This window comes from Silurus aristotelis (assembly GCF_946808225.1).
Source record: "Silurus aristotelis genome assembly, chromosome: 1".
NCBI lineage: Eukaryota > Metazoa > Chordata > Actinopteri > Siluriformes > Siluridae > Silurus > Silurus aristotelis.
In genome coordinates, this window is record NC_139574.1 from 27,551,324 (window position 1) to 27,570,601 (window position 19,278).

The 19,278-nt window shown below is 35.3% G+C and overlaps 2 protein-coding genes across 2 annotated transcripts; both read left to right on the forward strand.

Moving 5' to 3' along the window:
* The first annotated feature begins 1,101 nt into the window (after positions 1–1,101).
* Positions 1,102–11,166, forward strand: tnxba (tenascin XBa). The gene is made up of 15 exons (XM_083548621.1): positions 1,102–1,190; positions 1,811–2,402; positions 3,211–3,321; positions 3,417–5,459; positions 6,836–6,958; positions 7,049–7,192; positions 7,264–7,383; positions 7,478–7,633; positions 8,539–8,663; positions 9,481–9,613; positions 9,697–9,848; positions 9,957–10,053; positions 10,122–10,283; positions 10,365–10,528; positions 10,617–11,166. The coding sequence occupies exons 2-15, from the start codon at positions 1,913–1,915 to the stop codon at positions 10,722–10,724; spliced, it is 4,128 nt and encodes a 1,375-aa protein (XP_083404747.1). The 5' UTR covers positions 1,102–1,190; positions 1,811–1,912; the 3' UTR covers positions 10,725–11,166.
* Positions 11,167–12,332: 1,166 nt separating this feature from the next.
* cyp21a2 (cytochrome P450, family 21, subfamily A, polypeptide 2) lies at positions 12,333–17,685 on the forward strand. Its single transcript, XM_083553748.1, has 12 exons — positions 12,333–12,486; positions 13,209–13,400; positions 13,504–13,593; positions 13,715–13,869; positions 14,296–14,391; positions 14,630–14,740; positions 14,844–14,930; positions 15,010–15,087; positions 15,605–15,718; positions 15,929–16,095; positions 16,904–17,007; positions 17,116–17,685. Exons 1-12 carry the CDS (start codon positions 12,357–12,359, stop codon positions 17,355–17,357), a joined length of 1,566 nt encoding a protein of 521 aa, XP_083409874.1. The 5' UTR covers positions 12,333–12,356; the 3' UTR covers positions 17,358–17,685.
* Positions 17,686–19,278: the final 1,593 nt, after the last annotated feature.

Genomic DNA, 19,278 nt, shown 5'->3' on the forward strand with positions numbered 1-19,278 from the left:
GTTGGCATGCGATCAAAATGGCCTCCACAAATATTGTAACTTGGAGAAGTATTTGAGCTTTTTGCTGAAATAAGAGCAATTAAAAGGGAACATTTTTATACATACATACATTTATACATACATGTGTACATAAACACTTAAAAAATAAAATGTTTTTTACATTAAAATTTTTCTACCCTCTGTTTTGAAGAACAGAGTATGTCGATATTTCATCAGCAGTGAAACAAGCTCATGGGAGGTGGTAGCTCAGTGGTTTAGGTGTTGGACTTTGAATCAGAAGGGAACAAGTTCAAATCCCACCACCACCAAGCTGTCACTCCAGGGCCCTTAAGCAAGGCCCTTAAGCCTTCCCTGCTCAGTTGTAAGTCGCTCTGGGTAAAGGCGTCTGCCAAATGTAAATCAATGTAGATCTCAAATTTTATAATAAAATTAATACCACATCAAGCTCTTGCATTTGCCTCACTGAAAAAGCTAAAGGTCAGCTCAGGCACACTGAGACACTAATGTGGGTTGAAAGTAGCATCCGGTGAAGTAGGTTCGGGTAGGAATATTATTGCGAACAGACCACCCATCATGATGCAGCTGGGGGTAGTGACAAGCCCTCTTTATATTCCAGAGGAAAGGTGAAAACTGTAACACTTTTGCATGCAAGAGATGAGGGTGGGGGTGGGGGTTTACTCTGCATGTCTTTTATAGCAAGAGTGAGATGAGATTTATATTAAAAATGTTATTTGCCAGTATGGATATTTGCTTGAATGCATGTTCATTTGCTGTGTTTAATATCTGCATCATTTAAATTTACATCATGTATCCCACAGAAGAATGAACAGCCATGTATTCAATGTGACCTTCCACAAATACTAAAGACCACTTATAAATGCCATATTATAACCATTTCCTTCTTATAAAACTTTAGAATATATGTAATATATAATATATACTTTAGAAATGTACAGTTTCCTCATTCTAGGTAAACAAAGCAGAACAAGTTACATATTAACCGTAAATCAGCAGAGAGGCGGGGAAATATGGATGTTAGTTTAAAGTACATAGTTTTGGTTACCTCCCTCCTTAGGTAGCAGTGTACTTTGTGCAATCTTTCTCCCTTCTAGCTTCTTCAGTCAGTCCATTGGAGGTTCTCAAATCTGATGGATGAAGTCAGTCAATAGCAGCTTAAATCAGCAGCTTAGGTGAGTTTTCATTAGAATACTGTTGCTTATAAACACTTAAAGGTGATGATGCATTAATGTTGTTTTGCTTAATGGATTAAATGATTTTTTTTTTTTTTAACATATACAATGAATGAATGAATGAATGAATTTATTAATGAAAATGTATAATACATTGTGTCTGCCAGACATTCATCTAATTACTTTCCTGTGTTTTATTCTACTTGCTCAAAGTAAACTGGTGACAACCTACTTGACAAAACATGGTGTATTATTTATGGATAACCTGGTAATATAACATTTATAAACTTAGTAGGTTTTGTTGGAGCATGTTAAACACCCATATATTGTCTTTATATTTTATAGGGAGTTAAATGTAGAAGATAGAACTTGCACATGGAAATATTCCCAAAGATTAAAAAGGGACAAGCCATCTCTTTATATATATATATATATATATATATATATATATATATATATATATATATATATATATATATATATATATATATATATATATATATATAAATTTGTGTATATATATATATATATATATATATATATATATATACATACATTATTATTATTTTTTATTTTTTTCCCCTTGTTTGTGTGTTTAATGGTTTCTTTGTGTTTTTTAGGTAATACAGATTTGTCCAATAATATCTCAACCAGTTCCAGGATTTAATTCTTTCAAATCTGTATAAACCTGTAGTGGTTACTCCTCTGTGTCTCCAGTCATTATGCTCATCTTTGTGGCTTTCCTCTCCTTACTATCACCTTTCTCTACTCTTCAAGCCTCAGTCGGCGAGAGAAAAAATTTCACAAAAACAGCACCTCATTCTATCACTACACTGAATATCAAGCAAAAACCACCAACCATTTCTCCTGCCCCAAAAATCAGTAATGTTGGTCAGATCCTGTTCTCTACCACACTGCCTCCTGCAACTTCTAGCATTAAGAAGAGTTCGAAAGACAAGCCTTCCTCAAGCATGCCCATCAAAGTTGTCATCGCTGATGGCTGCATTCAGAAAGAGGCTCAGAAAGACACAGTCAACAGCAGCAAAGGGCAGGACACAGAGCTGAGTCTGAAGCCAGGTTCCCCTCTAATAATGACGCACCACATCAGTCTTGTGACAGGCTCTTGCACAGGAGGCTGTGAGACTGAGATGGCTGCACTAAAAGACCGAGTAGAGATCTTGGAAAAGGAAATGTCAGCACTGAAGAAAAAGTGTAAGATGTCTTAAATCCCTTGCGTCCATTGACAGTTTTTAACAGAATAAGTGCAGAAACATATTCCTGTGCAAAATAATACCACTTATCTGGTGGTCATTGTGCAAGCACAGTACACAATAATGGACTGATTGTACTATTAAAACAGCTCTAAGCCTTCATCATATGAACTCACTTCACCTGTCAGTAGTTTTAATGTTATGGCTGTTTGATTTGTCCACATTTTCCTAGTGGAAAAGCAGCACAGTTCTTAAAAATGGGTGATGAGGGAGATAAATACGCTCTTGACATGTATTATTTATATTATATTCTTAAATGTATTGGACTGTTTTAGTGTGACAGTGTCAAATATACCAATTTCATCAGAATTACACTTTCCTACTGATAAACATTATGTTATGGCCTATTAGTTCACAGCATGAAGAAATGTAAGAGTGGTTTATTATTATTTTTTTTTTTATTATTTTTATTATTATTAATATTACATAATATAATGGTGTTTGTGCTAAGAAAATGTTTGAGAATCTCACTTTAGTATGAAAATGGAATGATTGGAAATAGAAACGATTTTAATTCTGACCAAAGAACTAACTAGAAACACAGGAAACTGCATGAAACACAAGCTGATTAGTAGCAATGTGCTGTTCTACAGGAAATATATAGGAATTGAGTAAAATCCCCTGTGATCCTCGTGAAGTGCTTGGGATGAAGGTTCATTTATTGGTGAATTAAGTGGAGACTGCTATTATATTGATGTTTGAATAAATCTGCTGCTTTCAAACCACAGAATGTTTGCCTATGTGTATAGGCACCCTCTGTTCTGGAGTACCGTGCCCAAATAACTGCAACAAGAATGGAAAGTGTGTCAACGGAAAATGTGTGTGTAAGGCTGGTTTCACTGGCACTGACTGCAGCAAAGGTGAGACACATGACTATTGAAAAGGTGTTTAGATTTTAACAACTAATACAATTTCAATGGCAAATTCTTTTGGCTATTTTTGTTAATTTTTACAGGTGCTATCAAGGGATCTTCTGATGTCAAGCCAGTGGCATCATCCCAAGTACAATTAAAGGTAAATGAAACAATAATAAATACAAAGGACAAAGAGGAAAAGCAAAAGCATCAAGATCAACCAAGAGGTCCAGCAACCATAGAAAAGATTTCACTAAGCAAAGATTTGCCTCTGAATCATAATGTGACTCCAAGCACTGAGAAGAAATCTACTGGACTGTTAAAGGTTTTGATCACATTATCAAAAGGCACTGAACAGTTAACTAATGTACATGTTCAAACAACTTCAGATAAAGAGAAGTTGGCTTCGTCTACTGTGACTTCTACTGAAAATGAAAAAAACCCACCGCAGGACAGTGATATGAAGGTTCTTAAAGGTGGAACATCTGTGATTCAAAAGTTGGAAAAGCATTCAAATGCATCAGAAGAGTTAAAAGGAAGGGATAAAATACAACACAAAGGCCACGAAAAGAACATTTTAAAGAAGCATCCCGGTGTAACAATATCAACTGAGAAAGACAAAAAGCCACACAAGGAAAGTGTGACAGTTTTTAAAGAAGGATTATCTGAAAAGAAAATGGTGGAAAAACACTCAAATGTTACATCTTCTATTGAAAATGAGAAAAAGCCAAGCCAGGGCAATAGCACACAACCAAAAGAAGGATCGATTAAAGGGAAAGTGGAAAAACTTTCTATTGTGGCCACTGAAAAAGACAAAAAGTTGCATATAAGCAATACCCTACCTAATGACAGATCATCAGAAAAAAGAACAACAGACAGTTTTCTGAATGTTACAGCTGCTATCAACAAAGACAAGAAGTTGCCTGAGGAGGGTGAGAGTAACAGAAAAGCAATACTTGGAAACAAAAAGAGGGAAACACATGTACATGTGACCACTTCCACCGAAAAGGACAAGAAACTAAACCAGGTCAATGTCACACCTCTTCAAGATGCATCATCAGGAAAGACAAAAATGGACAAGCATCTGAATGTAACAAATTTTACTGAACAAGACAGAAAGAACCAGACTAAAGAAAAAACCTCTGGAATGAGAAATGTTACAGCTTCCAGTGAGAAAAGGAAGACGTTAAAGCCAGGAAATGAGACAAAAGTTAAGATTATACAGGGGAAAAAACCAGAGCAGAAACATGTAAACATAACCGCAATTCCTGAAAAGGAGAGTAAGCCACACCAGGGCAATGATACAATTAATGAATCGCACAGAGTAACAATGTCCATTGAGAAGGACAAAAAGTTGCTTCAAAACAATGAGACAAAAGTTTTTAATGACGTGACAGACGAAAAGAAAAAAGTGGTCAAACATCTGATTGTGTCTACTTTTATTGAAAAGGGCAAAAAGCTTCACAAGGGTAACGGCACACTTATTAGAAAAGGAACACCTCAAAAGGGAAAAGTGGACGATGTAAGTGAAAAAATTCCCAGCCAGAAAGGCAAGAAGTTTCTGCAAGGTGATGAGACAACAGATGTCACACAGGGAATAGAAGAGAAAGCTGTAAATGCAACTAACGCCAGTGACAAAGACAAGAGTTTTCACCACAGTCTCAAAGAAGATGGATCTAGAAAGACTAAAGCAAACAGCGATTTGAAAAATATCACAATTTCTAAAGCTCATGTTAACAGGACAAATAAATTCATAGATATTGGACCAGTTAAGGTTCAGAACATAACTGCCACAGGGTTTGTTATCACATGGGAAGCTCCTCAAGGATTATTTAGTACTTTCACAGTAACAAGGAGGGAAGTTTTGCCAGGAAGAAGTGATGAGGATGATGCAGAGGAAGCTGAGAAAAGTCAAGAAGGTGATATTAAAGCTGATGAGTTATATAGTCCAAACAGAACCTCTTCGAAAGGATACACTGGAAAAGCTGATAAAAAGGGTGCAGAGAAGTTGTCACAGATTCTTGCTGGGGGTGCTCGCTGCTATCATTTTAAGAATCTCCGACCACAGAAAAGATACTCTGTGTCCTTGATTGGCTCCGGTCCTCATGTACGATCCAAAGTTCACCGTTTGTTTGTCTCCACGGGTAAATAATCATACTTTCACTTCTGCATAGAAATTAAGGCAATACATGCTACTGAATGTAAACATCTCTTCAACTGACTTGAAAATAGTGTGTTTTAATGATTGTTCATCTGCAAAGTTTTTTGTACAAACAATGGAATCATTATTTTTATAATTCATTATTAATCTGAGTCTAACATTGTACTGTAGGGTCTTTAACACTATCATTTATAGAATTGACAGAGAAATTGAACCTAAAATATATTAAGTGCAGCAATATACAGTACAGACCAAAAGTGTGTCCAAACTTTTGGTCTGTACTGTATATATATTATATATACAGTACAGACCAAAAGTGTATATATATTATATATACAGTACAGACCAAAAGTTTATATATATATTATATATACAGTACAGACCAAAAGTGTATATATATTATATATACAGTACAGACCAAAAGTGTATATATATTATATATACAGTACAGACCAAAAGTTTATATATATTATATATACAGTACAGACCAAAAGTTTGGACACACCTTCTCATTCAAAGAGTTTTCTTTATTTTCATGACTATGAAAATTGTAGAGTCACACTGAAGGCATCAAAACTATGAATTAACACATGTGGAATTATATACATAACAAAAAAGTGAACTGAAAATATGTCATATTGTAGGTTCTTCAAAGTAGGCATCAAGAGAATGCCAAGAGTGTGCAAAGCAGTAATCTAAGCAAAAGGTGGCTACTTTGAAGAACCTACAATATGACATATTTTCAGTTGTTTCACACTTTTTTGTTATGTATAAAATTCCACATGTGTTAATTCATAGTTTTGATGCCTTCAGTGTGAATCTACAATTTTCATAGTCATGAAAATAAAGAAAACTCTTTGAATGAGAAGGTGTGTCCAAACTTTTGGTCTGTACTGTACATAAATGTCAATCAGATGGTAAGAGAATCAATTCATGTAAATGTAAACAGTCAACAACCTCTGATCTTTGATTTGACTGACATTTGCTAGCTGATGCAAACCTCTAAGAGGACGAGCAGTTGGAAATTAGACATTTACAATTAATACCTGGATTGTATGTTTCCTTTATACGTTTATATGAATCTGTACAGTTATTTAAATGCTATAAAATGGTACATTAAATATATAATATTTCATATTTTTTATTACTGTATAATAATAAAAATAACTACAAAAATCAGTGTATATGTAAATATATTTCATGATCCAGAGTCACCCTAATAAAAACTGTTAATTAATGAATAACTTTTTTAGAATCAGTACCAAATAAATGTCATGCATGCTTTAAAATGAAAAGCACCTTATATTTCTCCCATGAATTGTAAAGATCTTCAGCCTGCTTTCCCATATCCTTTCCCAGGACCCGAACCACCGACAGAACTCCAAATCAGCAACATAACAGAAACATCGCTCACCTTGTCTTGGACCAAACCTAAAAGTACAGTAACAGGATTCAAAGTGACATACACAAATTCTGCAAACGGTACTATAGAGGGCTATAACATTTACTGCATGCCCTGGTTATAAATGCTTGGATATGATTTGTGACATGGAGTATACTTTTACTTTTCAGGTGTCTCAGGGTCCATGTCTGTTGACTCCCAGTTGTCCCATGTTCTTATTTCCAAGCTCTCTGTTGGTTCCCAGTATGACATTAGTGTCAGATCAGTTATGGGAACAGTAGAGAGTGAAGCGACAACAGTCTCAGTTGTTACAGGTATACAATATGTCAAGAACTTGCACGCTAGTGTTAGGAGGTCATTTGTAATAATCTGTTTCTCTTTCTAGTGCCTGATTCCCCCACTGAACTTCAGGCGGTGAATGTCACAGACAGTAAAGCACTGTTGGTATGGAAGCCTGCTCAAGCTAAAGTCGATCATTATATCCTCATATATGGATCCACAAGATGTAAGACCAATTAATCTTTAGTGTTTTTAGCTGTCGGATGATGAGCTATAATATGTTGTTTTTAATCCTTATCTAATTTGTTGTGAAATTCAAGCTCCTAATGTGACAGTGACTGTGATGCTGTCGGGAACTTCTGTGGAGCACCAGCTGAGAGGTCTACACAGATCTACCCTCTATACAGTTAAAATCATGAGCCAACACCACAGTCTCCAGAGTAGTTCTGTTTCCACAACCTTTACAACAAAAAGTGGTATGTCAGAACAGCAAAATCATTAATCATCATCAATAATATTATTATATGTGTGTGTTCCTTTACAAACGTATTACGCGGTGGACCGGAAGTTTGTTTAGTGACTTGTACTTTAGCTCAGTGTCACTTTTGTTATTATTAATAAAATTTAAAACATACACAACAATGTCAGGGACGTAAAGAAAGAAACTAGATTTAGCACAGTGCCACTGTGGCTACTCACTCTGTACCAGAAATATGATTTGTATTGCGCTGAAATACAATTTGTAATGTGTTGTAAAACTCAGATTTTGTTTTGTGCATGCGTGAATCACAGTCACTTCCTGCCAACGCATCTGTATCAACCAAATAGGGTCTAACAAATTTTAACTATTTCATTACATTTTTACATTTATTTACTTTTATTTAATTAATTAATTTGTGCCAATTTAATCGATTACTCAATTTAATCAATAAAAAAAATCTATTGCATTCATTTGATTCATTAATTTGATTTTACTTTTATATATTTTATTTTCATCAAATATTATTTTATGTCTTATTTAACCAAGCAGGCATTTTATTTAAAACTGTTTTAAAAATGTAAACTGTTGATGTTCACAAATGTTAATAATAATAAACTGGTAATAAAAAATGACAAGCAATTTTATGTTTTGCATTTCTTCCCCCTAACTGAAAAAAAAATTAAACGGAACCATGATTTACAGGTACGTACCGAACTGGGAATTTTGTGTACCTTTACACCCCTAATATATATATTTAAGGCATGAATTATATGTACTAAGTAGGGAAACTGTATAAAAAAATACTTCCTTTACTTTAAATTGCTTTGAAATTACTGTCTTCCATCCCCAGCGTTTTACTTGCCAGAATTGTGAGATACCATGTAATTGAATGTTTTCCAGGAGTAAAGCTCCAGGTAGTGACACCCAGTCAAGTCACCTGGAATTCAGCTTTGATTTCATGGAAGACAACTCATTTATCTTTCAGAAGCTATAGACTTACATACCAGTTTGGAGAAGAGGTTAAGGTATGTATAGCCAAGCGGATACTTGACCAACACACCACTATGTGCTTTTAAAGCATTCTAGATTTAGTCACCATATGCTTCCGGGAAGTCTATTCACCAGGTTGTATAGTGAAGCTGTGGTGAATTAACCATTCAACCACAAGAGCATTAGTGAGGTGAAGAGGTCCGTGTTCCAGTTCATTACAAAGTTATTCAGTGGGATTTGTGTGGCCCACTCAAGTTCTTGCACAACAACTTTGGCAAATTATGTTTTAATGGACCTCACATTGTACACAAGGGCATTGTCATGCTCATACTCTTAAATACAGAGGGGGAAACTGTAGTGCTAGAGCACACCAAGCTCTCATCATCAATTCTGTGCTTCCCCCTTTGGTTTAAGGTTTGGGTCACATATGGGTGTGATAACCAGGTGCGCACAGATTTTTTGACCATGTGTACAAACAATATACTGCAAGTCTTTTATTCATGCCTTTTCATTTCTTTCGGCTTCTCCCGTTAGGGGTCGCCATCATCTGTATTCATGATCCGTATGTTTGATTTGGCACATGTTTTTACGCTGGATGCCCTTCCTAACGCAACCCTCCCCATTTATCCGGGCTTGGGACCGGCACTAAGAGTGCACTGGCTTGTGCAAGACTAATGGCTGGGGTTGGTTTTCTGACCGAGAATCGAACCCGTGCCGCAGCATGCCTTATATGTATTTTTATTTATTTTTTCCAATTGAAGTAGCTGATCACATTTTTGCTCGTTTTTCCTAGTAATGTCGTTCCTGTAATGTAATCAAATTATATTAAACTTTAATTCCTTACCTGAACAGGAGGTGATCCTTAACCCAACTGTGTCCCAATATGAAATAACTGGCCTGGTGGCATCTTCTCACTACACTTTAAAAGTAGATGGAGAAAGTGAGGGCCACTACATCAGTGTTGTTTCCTCTTTATTCACAACAGGTCAGCTGATTGGATGTTTTCTCTAAACTTTGGGTTTATAGCTCTTCTGCCACAGTGTCTAACCTCTTCTTTTCCATTTACAGCTCAACTGCCTTACCTATACCCAGCTGAATGCTCCCAGGTGCTGCTGAATGGCATAAAAAAGTCAGGAGAGGCTGAGATTTACCCTGAGGGTAAAGGTGGAACAGCAGTGCGGGTCTACTGTGATATGGAGACTGATGGAGGAGGCTGGACAGTAGGTTTGACTATGCAGATTTAATGCTTTGTTTAAGAATAATATTTCTTCCTCACCATCTTGTATGTTTCAAATATAAAAGTTTATTAAAAGAAACTTATTTACTAGGTATTCCAGAGGAGAGTTGATGGATCTACTGATTTCTTCAGGGAATGGAAAGATTATAGCAAGGGCTTTGGAGAGATGAGTGCAGAGTTTTGGCTTGGTAAGTTCCTAGGGCTTATGTTGTATGATCGTCTCTTAGCTCTTCTAACCATGGTTGTCCAATTTCAGGAAACGACATCCTTCATGCTCTGACTAGCATCGAACCAATGAGCCTCCGCATCGATTTGCGTTTAAGAAATGACACGGCTTACGCTCATTACTCCAACTTCTCTGTGGGGCCGGAGGTGGATCATTACACTATAGAAGTGTCTGGATACTCTGGCACAGCTGGTAAAAAGAGTGCTGACAATGAAATACACACATAAAAGTGTATTTTACATGTAGTGTAATTGTGTTTGCATTTGGTTGCAGGGGATTCGTTGAGATACCACAATGGTTGTCCTTTCTCAACAATAGACAAGGGACCCAGCAATAATAGTACCAATTGTGCAAAGAAGTACATGGGAGGCTGGTGGTATAAGAACTGCTACAAAGCCAATCTTAATGGTGTCTATGCAACCTTTTCAAAGGACAGGGTAAATAATTGCTACTGCATTGTGTGAGCTATATTTAGGGTTAAAGAAATCGTCTGTGAATTTACTGTGTATTGTGTGTATTTATCAGGGAGTAGTATGGATTGATTGGAAAGGCAAGGACATCTCCCTCCCATTTACCGAGATGAAGCTGCGTCCTGCCTCACCGAGCCACGTGACCCCGAACTCCCAAACCTAGAACATGTAGTGAAAAGCCGCTCCACGCAGATACACTGTACAACCTTCACATTCTACCCACACACTGTACATACATTTAGACAATACATAGCCACCTTTTTTTTTTTTTTTTACAGTTACTGTGCCAAATTCTGTGATAAAGACAAATCAAATTTTATATAAATAGTCAATCATCTATTGAACATTTAAATTTTTTAAACATTTTGTTTGAATTAGGTATTTCTCCAGGATACATATATATGTCACAATATCTACTTTCATATTACTGTATATTATAAGGACTAGGCGCTTATCAAAATATTTTGAGTTTGTTACACTTGCACCGCTACTGAAATGAATGCACTGTTACATTTTGTTGGATGTAAAGGTTATACACTAACATTCTCTTCTGTCCCAATTTTTATAAAGAGGTTTTGTTGAAATAAATTGCAAATATCAGAAAATTTTGATTGTGAAAGTATTTTTTTTTTGTCCAATACTAACATATATAAATATAAATACAAATAAATAAATAAATATGTATATAAATAAATAAATACATACATACATACATACATACATACATACATACATACATACATACATACATACAAGATTGTAGACTGTAGTTGAAGGAAGTTGTGCTTTATAGGTTAGGGTTTAGAGTTACAGAGTAGAAGGTCATAAAAAAAGTAATCAAAACTCCCATGGTCCTTGAGCAAGACCCTTATCCTTCAACTGTAAGTTTTTCTGCTGTGTCAATAGTAAAGTGTTTTAGATAAATACAAAGAGTTTAGTTTATGCTGTAATACTATTTATAGTAAATGTACTTTATTGGTAGTACATTATTATAAAGTCATATATATATATATATATATATATATATATATATATATATATATATATATATATATATATATATATATATATATATATATATATATATATATATATATATAATAGTTCAAAAGTACAGCATGAATGACTGGGGGGTGAAATACTCACAGAGGCCCTATGTGTTCACTCAGCTGAACAATGAAGCCATTTTTCTACGTAGCAGTTTAGTAAAATGCCACTTTGGCCAGTTTGGATTAACAGCCACGATTTTGAACTCATTTTTTGGTTTGGCCACAAACAGTATTCCACATCCACAATGCGCACCTTTGATTCACCTTTTCCGACTGAATACTATGCAGCACTGTAGTAATGATGAATATCTGCTGAATAACTGTTTTGATTTCATATAAATCACTTAATTTATTTTTTTGCCAGGACCTCCTGGGGTAATGAATCAAGGTGAAGATTTTTGGCAGTTAATATTATACACGAATATGCACAAAAACAGAGTGTACTCTTTTTGCACTCTACTATTCATTCATACTTAGCAATTACTAAATTTGTGTGCACTGTAATATGCATCATTTAGCGTTTTGCTTACTAGGTTTCAGATGAAGCAATAAATATAATTATCCACATGTCACATTCATCTTTACTTTGTGCGACACTGAGCTGAAGGTTAAACCAATATTTACCTCTCCTTGATTTAAAATGGGATGGACAGAACTTCCTGATTGGTATAAAAGAAGTGAAAGAAATGAATAAATGAGCAGAGTTATTTTAGACTGCAGACACAAAGACGTGAAGACGTCACTCCATGTATTCAATAGCAGTAACTGTAGGAGCAGCTGCATTGCTGTTTCTTCTCTTGGTGTTAGTCTGTCTTCTTGTAAGGCAATGCACTTTACAAAGTAATGAAGATGTCAAAAGAAGTGTTCAATCTAAAGGTAAGGACATTCTTTGGTTAAGTGCAAGTAGATTTTGCAGGTCATGTATGTTTGGTGTTACAGGACTGTAAGAAAGGTAAAACAGGGTGAAACTATAGCATTCAGGGGCACTTGAATAAATTAAAAAGGGAAAAAATGGAAAATGAAGTTTTGTTAAGCATCGCATTTACAGTAAGCCAGTGTATAAACATCTTATATGTGCTCTCTGACATAGGAAAGAAGTGCAAACTCAATTGATTAAAAAACTAATTCAAGTCAGCTCTCAGAGAGTCAAGTTAAGGTTATAAAATGATTCAGTTTTTCTGTAGGCCATAGTTCATTTTGTTTTTTAATGTTTAGACCCAGTAAATCTGACTCATTACAAAAAAGCAGCCTTACAGTATATTGATTAATGCATTAGATGTAATAAACCTTGAAGTTGCATTTAATATATCCTTCATGATTTCATTTTGTTTTGCATCAGTACATTTATTTACTGTCATGTCCAAGTAAATAAATAGTTTAATTTGTAGGGTTTTTTTTTACACATCAGTATCCAACTCCATGACTCTTTATTTCACTGACTTTTTCTTATACTGTTCGATCAATTTACCATCAGCCCAGAGAATGAGTACCATAAAAAAGACACACAAATAAAAGTGCTTGATATCAAGAGGTCAAACTGCATTACATTTTTGATCATATGACCAGCACCAACAGTATTTTATCTTTCTTTTCTCTAGCCACTATATCTAAACCTCTGCATTGCCTCTCCCTGCTTTTCCCTCGTTCCCTTGCTAACTCACTCCCTGGACCTACGCCTCTTCCCTTCCTGGGAAACATGTTTGAGCTTAGCCAGGATCATTTGCCCATATACCTGACTAGACTTGCTCGTCAATATGGGAATATCTACCGTCTCAGCTGTGGAAGCACCAGTAAATAACAATTCCTTACTTTTATCATTTAATCTTTTAAGCCATATTACCTGGAGCAATCCAAAATCCGATGGTTATAATTATTTTTTTATCTTTTGTGTAGCTATGGTGTTTCTAAACAGTAGTGAATTAATTCGTGAGGCTCTGATCAAAAAATGGTCAGACTTTGCAGGAAGGCCACATTCATACACAGGTAATGTTTTATATACTCCATGTTTAAATGAATATACTATACATTTACTATATTCTCTGCTAAACTGTATACAAACATGCTCCTTCTATACTGTCTATGTCTTTATCCACTCTTCTATCAGCTGATAAAGTGTCAGGTGGGGGCTTCTCCATCTCTCTTGGGGATTACAGCGAGGAGTGGAAGTCCCACAGACGCATTGCCCACGGTGCTTTGCAGCGTTGTGTTGCTGAGTCTCTTCACTGTCTGATAGAAAAGCAAATGTTGAACCTCAGACAGGTACAGAATGCAACTGGGTTTGTGTGGCTTTCATTACCTTTAGATATTAGAGTACAATAGAGTACAATATGATCTTTGTGATCTTCTTATGTTCGATATGATATCCATACCCCTGTTTAAATTACATAAAATTCACCAAATTATGTAAAAAAATATATATAATAAAAAAAACTGTAATAATAATAATAATAATAATAATAATAATAAAAATATAATATAAAATTTATTTATATATATATATATATATATATATATATATATATATATATATATATATATATATATATATATATATATATATATATAATATATATATATATATATATACACACACACACTTTAATACGATTTGTAAAAAATAAGGCCCTGGTTGTAGTTGTAGACAGTCATGCAAGTCAATAAATGCAATTTTTCTCTCTTTATCAGGTTTTACTGGACTATAATAACAAACCTGTGGACCTGTCTGAAGACTTCACTGTAGCAACCAGCAATATCATTACAATGCTGGCGTTTGGAAAATCAGTTAGTCTCATTGCATGGCCTATCATCCTATAACACACACTTACATATTAAAATTTAACTACAGCCTAAATGAGGGAGGTGGTAGATCAGTGGTAGAGGCATTGGACTTTGGATCGAAAGGTCACAGGTTCAAATACCACCAACACTGAGCTGCCAGTTGTAAGTCGCTCTGGATAAGGGCGTCTGCCAAATACCGTAAATATCAGTCTTAATCCATCAGTTTTTTTCTTCTCCTTAGTATGAGAAGAGCTCAGTACATCTTCAGGAGATGCACAGCTGCCTGAATAAGATCGTGTCCCTGTGGGGATCACCATGTATCTCAGCTCTGGATTCATTCCCTCTGCTCAGAGTAACACACAATTGCTCAGGGAATCTTAAAATACATTAATGTTGTTTTTCCCCCTATGCGGTCTGCTTTTATTCTAACCTTTTTCACAATTCAATTCTTCTAGAAGTTGCCAAATGCTCCCTTCACTCGTTTAATGAGAGAGGTAGCTAAAAGAGATGAGCTCATTGGAGGCCACTTAGATGAGCTCAAGGTAAATAAATAAAAAAATAAATAAAAAATGCAGACCATGCAGTGAATATCATATTCTTACATCTTATTTATGTACCCAGCAAAAGAAAGATAGTAAAGACTTTGCTGCACCCCTTCTTCAGTTCCTTCAATCACCAGAAGGAAGAGAACCCAAGATGGTAAGCAAGTATAAAGTAATAAATATTATATTACAGGATATCAGCATGACATCGTCATTTACTGACTGTCACTTCATTAGTCCGAGTTAACCAGCTGTTCATAAACATTCTTCAACAGTCGAAGAAATAAGTCCAGAGTGCATACAATGGCACTCAGCATTCTAATTCATCCCAAATGTTTTCAATAGGGTTAAGCTCTTCCACTCCCAGCCATGTAAACCATACCTTAATGGAGCTTGCATTGTGCATAGTGGAATTGTCATTGCTTTTATATAATCTCACTTAGTAAGCACATACTTTTCTTGGAAAATGCATCTGTATTATAATTTTCACTTGTCAACATGTTAATCCATTGTCAGAGTCACATTGTTCTCAGTGAATATTGTAATATATTGAGTTTATCTGAACATTAGATTTAAAAAATAGGCAACGTTAAAGATCAGTTTTTCAGGGACTTTGATGTGTATTTCCTAATATTTCAAGTTTGTCCTTTTTCTGTCCATTTCCCATCCTACAGGCTTTGACAGACCGCCATATACATATGACTACAGTGGATTTGCTCATAGGGGGAACAGAGACAACTGCTGCTTGGCTCAACTGGACCATTGCTTTCCTTTTACACAGGCCAGAGGTTATGATACAAAAGACTGGAAGAATTTTTTTCACTCCATGGCACCTACAGGGTTTAAATTATTGCTATTCTTATATTTCCCAGTTAAATTATTCCCTTTATCCCAGTGATCAGTGAGGTCTAATATGCAAAAACAGAAATCATTCTCTACATACTGCTGTCTGTGCCTTTTCTCTTATTCTTTCAGTTTGCTTTTGATTTTTACTAAAGGTACAGACTAGAGTGTTCGAGGAGCTTAAAAGCGTACTGAAGGGTCAGTATCCTCGCTACAGCGACAGACATAGGCTGCCCTATCTGTGTGCAGTAATTAATGAGGTGCTGAGACTGAGACCTGTGGCTCCACTTGCTGTACCACACAGAGCCATAAGGGACAGCAGGTAACTGCAGCGGATATACAAACCATCAGAACACACTGACTGAGGATTTAAATACCGATGAAGTATATGATTTTCATTAGAGAATGTCACAGTGGCATAGTAGTAGCAATGCAGTCTTGGGATACTTTGTTTTGCCTGTTATTGCATGCTTTTTCTTGTCACATATATGCATAGAAAAATTATTGAATGCTCAACTAAAATGTGTGCAAACACTCATAAAAAGATACTGATAGATAGTAACAAATAAGTAGACTATTTGTTGCACTTGGGTGGACAAGACTATGTATTATATATAGGCAATAATAAACAGGATAACTCACTTTACTTACATACACTACATGGCCTAAAGTAGGTGGAAACCTGACCAGCATATTTCCCCAAACTGTTTTCACACATAATTCATAATTGTATGTGTATGTCGCTGTCGCTGTCGCTGTTGCTGTCACTTTAAAATCTCACTGAAACTATGGGATTTAGCCCAAACATGACAGCATTACACTGTCACTGTCCATAAAGCCATAATTTGCCAAGGCTGGAGTTGAAGAACTACAGTAACCTGATCAGTCAGGTGTCCACATGTTTCATAAAGCAGCATTTAAAAAGAACTGTTAACAGGGCAATAGGTGCAGTGGGATTTTATAGTTTTTAAGACTAAAGAACTAGGACTTAATATGACACCTGTGCCTCATAGCATGAAACTCAATTCTAGCCTTAAGCAGTATAATACATTTGAGAAATACTGTACATATGCTTGCAGTGTTGCACAGGTGTCTTAATGATCATTAATGAAGCGTGATTTCTCCTTCAGCATTGCAGGATATTTTATCCCCAAAAACACCATCGTTATACCCAATTTATTCGGAGCTCATCATGATCCGGAGGTTTGGCCTGACCCATACAACTTCAAACCAGGTAAATTAACAAATGTTCTCCTATTATATGACATACCTTAAGAAATACATAAATCAGGAGTTAATAATGTTCTTGTTATAATGTTATAGGGCATGTTCTTTATTTCAGAGCGCTTTTTGGAGGGAGACAGGCGATGTCTTCGGGCTCTAATGCCGTTTGGTGGGGGTGCTCGGCTATGCCTCGGGGAGTCCGTAGCTAAAATGGAGATGTTTCTCTTTACTGGTTATCTGCTACGGGACTTTCAGTTTCTTCCTGCCAGCACTGAGGAGCCTCTGCCTGACCTGCGTGGTGTGGCCAGCGTGGTCCTAAAAGCCAAGCCCTACAAAGTTATAGCCTGTCCTAGAGCTTAATATATCACTGTAGTCAATCATTTTTTTTAAAGGATTTGTGTAGCTCAAATAAACTTAAAATGTAGAATAGAATGTGTTTGTGATTATTGCATGAACTTGCATGAACAGATCTAATGCTTTATTAATTATTAATAAATCGCATTCTTCAAGGGACGTGCATGACATGATTTTCTGCTAAAACCTGTGTTGTTAGTGTTTGTGGAAATGGTTTGTGTTAATCTTGTATTTTCTCTGATACAAGAAAACTTTAGAGCCGGTGCGAAATGTCAGTGTATACAACGTTACTCAGCAATATGTAAAGAAAAACAGTGGCATATTCAATGTTCAAATAAAGATTCTGTCTATACACTTGAAACTTCCAATAACTTTTCTTTTTTCTTTTAGAGAGCCAAAGGGTATCAGGGGCACGAGGTCACTGTCAACAAATTAGTCTAACAAAGCTCTCTGCATTTCTACAATAGTATTGAATCTTCACAAATATATGCCAGTAAGCTTTTAGCAGGTACTGGGCAATTATCGCACACTTGAATGGTATGTGCCTGAATCTACCCTCTAAACCAAAGATGCCCAAACTAGGACCCTTGGCCCACCATGTAATATATGAGAGAAAGAAGAGGGAAGAAATTCCCAATGACAGAACTTCATTTCTAATTTAATATTTAACATAACGTTTTTTTTTTGTTTTTTTTAACTGCAAGAATTTTGGCAGTACCTACATAGAGCAGAGTTTTAATCTACATAATATCCTAAAGTTGTCATCAAGTCAGCTGCATCAACATTTTTTTAAAACATTTAAAAATACGGACTAGCTTCATGACTCTCATTAGAGGTCACTAATATTACATATGACTGTATTTCTTATAGCTTGAGTAGCTGTATTTGACATTGAACTCTTTTGTAATATAAATGGGATTGTTTCTATGTCTATGTTGTTCTATAGGTTTCAAATTAAAAACTGTGAGAACAAAAAATAAAACTGCATAGTAACTTTAATTTTATTATAGTATATTTTGGTATAATGGAACATTTACTTTTAGCCTATGGCCCTCAATCAAGTTTCATAAGTCATTCATAAGAAAAAGTCTGGGCAGATAAATGGGCAAGGTATATATATGCCTGTAGGGGTATATATATACAGTGAGGGACAAAGTACACAAACCAAGTAGTTAAGTAGAGATACACACTGAAAAATATGACTCCAGTAAAAGTAAAAGTGCTCCCTTTAAACTTTCACTTAAGAAAAAGTACAAAAGTATTTGCCTTCAAATGTACTTAAGTATTTAAAGTACAATGATTTATTACGGCTATAATGTTTTATCATTTTTGCCACATGAATCTTGCTTAATCAATTCTGTTTATGTGTAAAGACCCCAATGTTACTCTTAGCACACCAATCTCTTAATAGAGTGATAAGTCAAACACTGATTGGTATCTATTAAAATTGTCATGAGCACAAAACCTTAGTTTCAACTACTTCAAAAAATTAAATAAAATCACACAAATAACTAAAAATAAGACCATGGTTGTTGAGGCAAATTAGCATAGGGAGTTTCTTCCCTATTCTATGTTGGTGATAAGTAGAAACCAATAAAGTGCCAATCAAAAAAAGGTTTAAAACAGAGAGCGAGCTCGACTCTGATTGGTGGCTTGATGTGTGCTTGTGTGTTTGTGTGAGTTTTTATCCGATCATAAAATAAAATAAAAAACTGACTGATTCTGTAAAATGTAGTTGAGTAATAAAGTAATAAAGATATTTGACTTTAAAATGTAGTGAAATTAAAGTAAAAGTCTCCTCAATTGGTCATACAGATATGCGAAAAAGAACCTTAAGTATAATTTAATCTTTTAATGTTCGTTTTTGGTTTCGTTAAAAAGATTTTGTAAAGATCCAGCAAATGTGTAATGTGACTCCCCGCCACAG